The sequence below is a fragment of the Agrilus planipennis genome, unplaced genomic scaffold (assembly GCF_000699045.2).
Source record: "Agrilus planipennis isolate EAB-ADULT unplaced genomic scaffold, Apla_2.0 scaffold239, whole genome shotgun sequence".
In the NCBI taxonomy this organism is placed as follows: Eukaryota; Metazoa; Arthropoda; class Insecta; order Coleoptera; family Buprestidae; genus Agrilus; species Agrilus planipennis.
Window position 1 is genome coordinate 225,955 of NW_020442381.1, and position 8,365 is coordinate 234,319.

Genomic DNA, 8,365 nt, shown 5'->3' on the forward strand with positions numbered 1-8,365 from the left:
TTGCAAAATACATTTGTTTTTACTTCACATTCATCGAGTACTGGTAGGTAATTCAAAACCAGCGTCATATTTGTTTTTGTGTTTAATTTATTTAAAAAGGTAAATTTCGTGCAGGTAATTGATGGTAGAAGTATTGTTGCAGTTTATAAAAATTTCTAATATGGCGGATGAAAAGAGCCAGGTTAAGTTAGTAAGCCCGTTGACACATGGCTGAAGCTATTGCAGGGTATTCCTTATATGTAAAAGCCAAGTCTTGTATGTTTTAGTATGTGTCTGATATAGCATTTAGGTATTTATTTGCAATTCATACTATTTATGATATGCATCAATTGAATTGTAGCACATTTGACAAGAGAACTTGGGTGAAAACCAAGGTGAAACCGCTTAACGCTAGGATGCGATGAATGATACTTCCGGATTACTATTGTACTTACAGAAGATCCATCGTTTCTGATATATCAACTTAGTATTTTGAACTATTTAGGGATGAGAGTGGTGGAGTAGAGTAATGACCATTTTTTATTAAGATTGATTAAGGTTATTTTAAATTGAATAACTGAAAGAATTAAATGAAAATGCAAAGAGTTTATTGAATTAGAAATCGGCAAAACTTAAAAACTACATTAATGAAAAAATCAGGAGCCATTCCATAAAAAAATTGGTTGAAACAAAAAATAAACTAGAATGTCAGAATAAGGAGATAGATGCAAATGTGAAAGAACTGAAAGTAAAGTTCTTTGGTACATTTATACCACATTATTGATAACCAGCCTTCGGAAAAGCAGGACAACATGATTGTTTCAATCATTTTGACGTGCAGTAGAAGCATACCGTTTCGTAGAAAGTATCCTCATAGTCAGCGAACATTGACGGGAAGAGTATTCGATGTGGCTACAGAGTTAAATACATTGATATTGAAAGAGATAAGTTCTACACCCATCTGCACCTTACGTGATAGTGCTGGAGAAATATTAAGCACAGTTCCACCTGAAGAATTACGAGTCCATCAACAGCTAGTAAACGGTTAGCGATACAGCCGGGTGTATTTGACAACAGTAGGGTGTAGGGTAGGTACGTGATTAATATACTGTTGGTCTACAAATCTGTATTAATTTTCTCACTTCGGATAAGCCAATTTGGTTACCAGTATTAGTCATCTTTTCTAAAGCAATTATAATTAATTATCTCTTACCACCGACAAATTTTTGTAATGTGTTCTTCGAATCTGCAGGTACCTCTTAGGGAGGTGTAAATAGTAGGGTATATACATATATTTTGATTGTATATTGATATAACTATAGATAAAGATCCATTTAATAACAACAATAGTTTATTAGCAATATTTACTTCAGTGCACAAATGAATTCTTTAAGGAGCGATTAAGAAATAACAACATCACTGTTTGCTGCGATCCAGTCTAAATATGCTGTTACCCTTGAATAGGCGCTTGGGTTCCCAGCTTCACAGCCACTACCACTTGCAAACGAAGTTACACCAACCTGTAACAGACATAACAAAAGCAATATTGTTGCACTTATGTCAATGACCTTCAAGTTGATTTTATTAAATTTTGGGGCCATTTTTTGGTACTTCCATTCACTCGTTTTAATTAATTAAAAAAGAGTATAGTAAATTATTTGCAAAGATAAAAAATAAAGATCGGAATCTTTAGCACACATTTACAAACAAACGAAAACATACACTATATGGGGTCTTATAAAGGAGCAAAGCTAAATGAGTAATGGAGGAGAAGAAGTGAAGTCCGCGAGGGAAATTAAGTGAGGTCCACGAAGCTGGGAGGAAGAGGTGATCCAATGGGTCCATACAGTTAGGGAATCGTCGGGTACATCATAGACTGACTTTGAGTTGACGATTACAACCTTGCACCGAGGTCTCCTCCTAGAGAGTGGGCGGCCGGATCTGTATACAGCATATAGTTTCTTCCCGGAAGTCAAGGAAGGGTAAAGGTACGACCGTTTAACTTAATCTCCCTCAGTGACTCGCGGCTCCTAGCTAATAATTTGTGTTTCATATTTGTTGTTGTTTAATTATTTCAGCATAAGTTGATTTCGCAATGGTTGTGCTGAAGATACAATAATAAAGAGAAAACAGGTGTTTTCGTTATAAACCTCTCCTACGCCAAGCGACCCCCTCCATACACTACGAAACTGATTTTTTCGTTTTGTGGTTTGTTACGTGAATTAGGGGAAAGTATAAATGAGTAAATTCTTGAACATTTATGAACATTCTTTTGAATAAAGTGCTGGTTAGGATCAGATTTTTCTAACTAGAAGGATAGTGATGTGATTTGATCACGGCAATTACCCTTATTATTTATCACCTATTTCTCACTGGTTAGTATTGAAAGTTTCAGTGAAAACACGATATATATTTACCAATTTTCCACTGGCGACAAGGGGTCCGCCTGAATCTCCAGGGCAAACTCCTTTGCGGCCCGCTCCTCCAGTACAAATGATTGAGTTTGTAACGTACGAACCGAGCGAATCTCTACACACATTGTTTGCAATAATCGGAACATTTACATATCGCAATACGTCACTGATAACGGTAACAGATTGAGAATTGTATCCCCAACCACTTGCTACTGCTTGAGATCCTACGAAACTGTTCGAAACGTCAGCTCTACTGGGAAGTGCTATCAGTTGAACGTTACCTGTTAAAATCTAAACTTAGTGTGGATAAAAAAGCAAAGGGAAATCATACGATTTGGGGGAACATTTATAGGGACTCAAAAGTGGGAAAATTAGATTATTGTAGAGACCAGTTTACGTTGACTTTTTAAACTTCTTCAAGATATCCCGTATTAAATAGACATTGAAAATCTAGAGGAAGTCTAAATAAGGTTCATAAGACGTTAGAAATGAAGAGGTATTAGAAAGAATAGGAGAGCACAGAGGACTCTATGGAAGTTAGTAAAAAACAGGCGAGGACATCTTCTTAGACATGAAGGTCTAGTCAGAGACATATTAGAGGCAGAAACAGGAGTTAGGAGAGATAGACCTAGGTTAGATTACTGTTCGCAAATAGTTAAGGATGTGGGTTGTTCTTGTTTTAGGGAAATGCGAAGATTAACTCAGGATAGGAAAGAGTGGAGGTACGTCTCCAACCAGTCTTAGGACTAACGACCTTATGATGATGATGATGATGATGAAGACGTTGCCTATTGAATAATTTAATTTTTATTTAAACTAAAATATGTTTGGTAATTAATTATTGGACTTAATTTAAATGATAGTGTAAATTATTAGTTATGTAGTTACTATTGAGATTGGCTGGTGTTGGAAGATAGACGGTGGCTAAATCATTCGCTATTTCTTGCCGATTATACTTTTCATGTATCTTGAACGTGGTGGTTGGAATGCGTTGTTGAGTAGATTCAGTTGCGCTAATGTTATGCGCCCCCAGTAACACTTCCAATGAAACAAGGTCACTAACAATAAGAAAAATAAAAAATCAAATGCAACAAAGTATATCGAGCAATGAAGATAACAATTAAGAGCAAAAGTCTTACTCATCCGCCAAACAATGTGCAGCAGTCAACACGTATCTTCTGGATATAAGAGAAGCTCCACAGAAACTCGTTGCTCCATTGTAAAGAAGTCTCACACCGACCTTAATAAATAAGAATATCATATCAGAGACTAGCAGTTTACCTCGAATTTGTCTGCGTTGAAAGTTCACATCTCCAAAATTTTAACCCAATCCCCTTAAATTTTGTCACCTAAACAGACATTATACTTTATTTACTTTCTGTAGCGATGTGCCGCTTCCAATGTCTTGGATGCGCGCTGGCAAAATCGTAGGTAGGGAGAAAAAGCCTATTATACTCTCGAATCTTGTTCATTAAATATTCTTTCTCATACAGTACCTGCCAAAAATTTTGTTCAATCATGAATAGTAGTGCGAGTCGAAAACAAGCGTTAAAACCTTTAATATGTCTTCAAATATAAATAAACATCTCTTTGATATTTTCAGTAGTAAATGGTACCAATAACAGCACATTTGAGCAATGAAATTGTAGTGGATAAAATGGTCAATTTTTCCGTGCAGTACTGTACGTATTGTACGCTCCTCATCGGTTAAGAGTTTAGCCGAGAGTTGTCTCCTTCCTTTTCTGGCATAGTGCTGTTCTTTTCTACTTTGCGCCGGTCAAACTGAAGGTCACATCGCTAAGAAAGTAAACGAAGTATACCTACTTATTTTCTGAGTAACAAAATTGGTGGGGATAAACAAACCTCAATATCCGCGTATGCAGGTGTCAGTATCATGAGATATCAGGTGGTAAAGGTACGTAAAATTAATAATGAACACTGCCAGACACTTCCCATCGGCGGTAATTTTTGCCAGATGGTTCAATGTTCGCAAAAAAAAAAAAAATTATTCTGACTTATAGTCTGAGTGTTCACTTTTAAATATGATAAACAACATTTTGCAAGCAGCCAGATCAATTGTAGGGTCGAAACATCCCCCCGATACAATTAATACGTCGCTATGCTATAAAGCTATCTAATTATCGCGCTTGCGCTTATAGTCATTTTTAAGTTATTTTTTTTTTGTAAACTTTAAAGCGTCTGGCAGAAATTACTGCCGATTGAAAGTACCTTGCAGTGTTGATTATTAATTTTTAACGATATTCTCTGACACATTATGTCAAAATCAACACTCAAACTTTAAGAAAAGCAAGTAACGTAGGTATTTACGTACCACCACCCATTTTGTTATTCAGAAAATAAGTATTGTCTGACGGCTCTGAGATATTGTTCTATTCTAAATCTCCTTAGAATTTCACATCCCTTAATTTTGCACCCTAATTTCCAACAGTCCGAGTGTTTGTTACCTTAAATTTTGTCCTCTCTCAAAATTTCACTAGTTTGCCACCAATGGAACAACGAAAAAAACTTTGAAGTCGGTTTAATAGTTTCGACTAGTTCTCCGTGAAAAAAAACTTATATATTTCCTTGTAATAATTTAACACCCACAATACCCCAGAATTTTGATTAAACATCAAACAATCCAGCTATTTTCAAAAATGCTTACTTGGTATCGTAATGAGTTTCGTGGAGCTTCATTCCCTCCCACAATCCTTGTACTTTCAGAGAATGCAAGTTGACGGTGCCCTGTGGGATGTATTTTACGAGCAGGTATACTTTTAGACCAATCCCTAGTTACGTGAGCCTGTAAAAATTAATTCGTACTTGATCCAGACTTTTTTTATTGATATCATTACTTTACCGTAACTAAGGAAAATGTAACGAAAATTAGGACAATTTCCTTCATTTCTGCTTATGACACAGGTACTGCATAAATTTTGGTATAGAAATTCGTTTTTATTAAGTTATCTCTGAAGTATTTGTGTTGATAAAGTTATTGTTACCTTTTTTTATTCAAGCTGCTGCGATATGATAAACGATACATTTTTAAAACATTTAGATAAAGGGGAGAATGGGATAATTGGAGCCGTTTAAGAAAAACATGTAATATATTGTTTTCTTTTCCTTTTATAGGAACATACAACTGCTGTTAAAATAAAATACGGGGTGTTCTATTTAAACTAAACAAGTTATTGTAGTTTAAAACTTGTATTTATTTAATCATAACGAATGCTTCGTGGATACATGTTTTCCCAAATTTACGACCTACCCTGAAAATAACCATTTCGAAAGATAATTGCAATATAAGGCCTATTGAATAAAATATCGCATTGATGTTCTGTAGCAGTTCTGAGAAATCCAGTGTCGGTATAATGCGAAAGTAACAAATGCTGAAGTTCGAACCCTAGGAAAGGACTTTTGGTCTAATTACCCTGGCCTTTACGTGATCGAATCATTTAAAAGGATAGAAGCGATTACTGACGATTTAAATGCTTCTCGTAATAATAAATTGAAATTTCTTGAAGGAAGTATGTAAGAAAAGGGCGTTTCTTTTATTTCATTTAAATGTTAGAAATGAAGAGGTATTAGAAAGAATAGAAGAACAGAGGACTCTATGGAAGTCAATAAGAAATAGGAGAGATACGTAGGTTGGTAGCACACCTTCTCAGGCATGAAGGTCTAGTCAGACATATTAGAGGCAGAAACGGGAGTTAGGAGACTTAGATTAGTTTACTGTTCGCAAATAGTTAAGAATGTGGATTGTTCTAATTTTAGGGAAAAGCGAAGATTAGCTCACGATAGGAAAGAGTGGAGGTGAGTGTCCAACCAGTCTTAGGACTGACGACCTTATGATGAAGTTTTTTGTTACGCACCTAACTATAAGTTTAAAAAAAATAAAATTACTTCAGTCTGAAAATGGTTGAATAAACCGAAACGTAACAAAAAGCATAAAGATGTTTAATTATTTGACCGCCACCCTGGAAAAAACAATATAATTTAAAATTAACGGCCAGTAATCTAACTAATTTGTTTTATTTGTTTTTCATGAGGACAGCTAAAGCATTATACATGACAACGTACTGTACTAATAAGTAAATAAACAGAATTGAAAGCATACATAGAGGTGTATGTGTTTTAAATGCATTGCAAAAATTATTTCTACCAGTACCTACTAATTTTAAGTTTATTAGATTAATAATTTATTATTTTTAAAGTGAAACTTATATTAAAATCGTTTTTTTTTTTCGTCTATCTATCGCATGTCGCATTACAGCCGGCCGCGTAGTAGGGGTAAAACTGAAAGGCGTTCGGCAGAACCGCCAAGGCCAATATGGAGGCGGCCACGGTTCGCATGAGCTAACCGTGTAGCATTTACATTCTCACTCATTCGTGCAAGTGCATGACAGTTTCATTTATACTGTGAAATTCAAAGCGAAGATGAAATTATTGATAGAGTAACTGAAATTAAAAATGATTCAATGATTTAAATAAATACTGTTCTCATTACATGCGTCTTACAATGATTGTATTTATTATGTATTCCGTACTCTCATACGCAGATTGAAATTAAAATTTATAGTTGGATATCTTGTCTACTATTGATCTCCCATTACCATTCTCATTTTTCAATCGTTAATATAAGACGAAATTTTAATTTTAATACCCTAAATCGAATAATTTACAGTTCAATTCCTACAATCCGAAAAGTTTCAATTGCATAGTGGTTTCATAAAACCACACAATTTTCTTTAATATTGAGTAACTGTGAATTGTGACATTCAGCGTTTGTGTCGATATTTTGTGGGAAATATTCTCTTAATATTAATGTGTTTTTGAGTTATAGATTGTTTTTTTTTATGCTACACGTGTCGGTTGTTGGTGGGTCCTTCAATTTTTTTTTGTGGTGTTTTAAAATTTCCATCCTGATAAATGTTTACAGCGTGTCACCAGATAAAACTTTATATTGACCTTGTCACTCTTATCTAAATATGTTCATGGGTTTGAGAAAGAAATTTTTAGGAAATGATTAAAAATTATTAAACAAACAAAAGATTGTCTTTATGGAAATATAGCCTGCCTTTTTAGGGTACATACATACAGGATAGAAAGCAATGTATTAAAAATGAAAGAGAGTCCTCATTCATATGTTATGAATAATGGAATCGTTCTAACAAAAGAAATATTTGTATTGCTGATTTAGGTGCAGACGCCTTAATTGTTATGTACATGTTGTGGCGAAAGAACTCTTTTTTTTTGTATGTAAATATTTTTTCTAATTTTATTTCAATTCAAATATTATTTCATTTCAAACATTATTTCAATCCTTTTCAATTTCTTATCTTGTAAATACTTTGTATCTGGTTTTACCCTTAATTGCTTTCTTTTCAATTCTATACTGTCTAATTCTACGTATTCCTATAAACTAGTGTCTTCACCTTCTCTCTCACTACTATTCCTTCTAGAACATTTCATCAAAATTACTAACAACCCTGTCCTATAAATAGTCCAAAAATTTTATATCTCAAGGTCCGAGTCATCTTCCTCCTCGGACAACGAATCGGACTTAGAACCAAATCTAAGTCAAAAATCTCCACCGCCAATCGTGATACGACAAAAGTCCCTTTGGCCGAAAATTCTTCGTGCCATGGACAATCACGGCATCACCGCCCGTAGGTCCATCAATACCCAAGACTCAATTCGAGTCTATCCCAGCTCCATCGACGATTTTCGTCGTCTATCCTCTTTCCTGGATGAATCCAAAGTCCAATTCTCAACCAACCAACTACAGCAGGACCGTGACCTTCACGTAGTTATCCGTGGTGTCTGCGAAGACATCTCAACAGAGGACATCGAGTCCGAACTAAGCCACAAAGGCTTTATTATCAAAGGCATACATCGTATGTCTAAAGGTAATAAAATCTGGCCCCTTGTCTCCGTCCGTCTTGATAAGACCGCCTCAAATTCCAAGGCAA

The 8,365-nt window shown here is 35.0% G+C and overlaps 1 protein-coding gene across 1 annotated transcript; it reads right to left on the minus strand.

Annotated features, from left to right (window-relative positions):
* Positions 1 to 1,312: 1,312 nt before the first annotated feature.
* Positions 1,313 to 5,364, minus strand: LOC108742005 (brachyurin-like). The gene is made up of 6 exons (XM_018477008.1): positions 5,254 to 5,364; positions 5,059 to 5,196; positions 3,533 to 3,633; positions 3,282 to 3,451; positions 2,397 to 2,674; positions 1,313 to 1,499 (listed from the first exon to the last, which is right to left on the minus strand). The coding sequence occupies exons 1-6, from the start codon at positions 5,296 to 5,298 to the stop codon at positions 1,380 to 1,382; spliced, it is 852 nt and encodes a 283-aa protein (XP_018332510.1). The 5' UTR covers positions 5,299 to 5,364; the 3' UTR covers positions 1,313 to 1,379.
* Positions 5,365 to 8,365: the final 3,001 nt, after the last annotated feature.

Coding starts and splice junctions, on each gene's coding strand:
- LOC108742005 (XM_018477008.1), bottom strand. CDS start 5,298: ATGAAGGAAATTGTCCTAATTTTCGTTACATTTTCCTTAGTTACG. Junction 5,197..5,253: donor TTACATTTTCCTTAGTTACG/GTAAAGTAATGA, acceptor TAATTTTTACAG/GCTCACGTAACTAGGGATTG. Junction 2,675..3,281: donor AACACCAGCCAATCTCAATA/GTAACTACATAA, acceptor AGATTTTAACAG/GTAACGTTCAACTGATAGCA.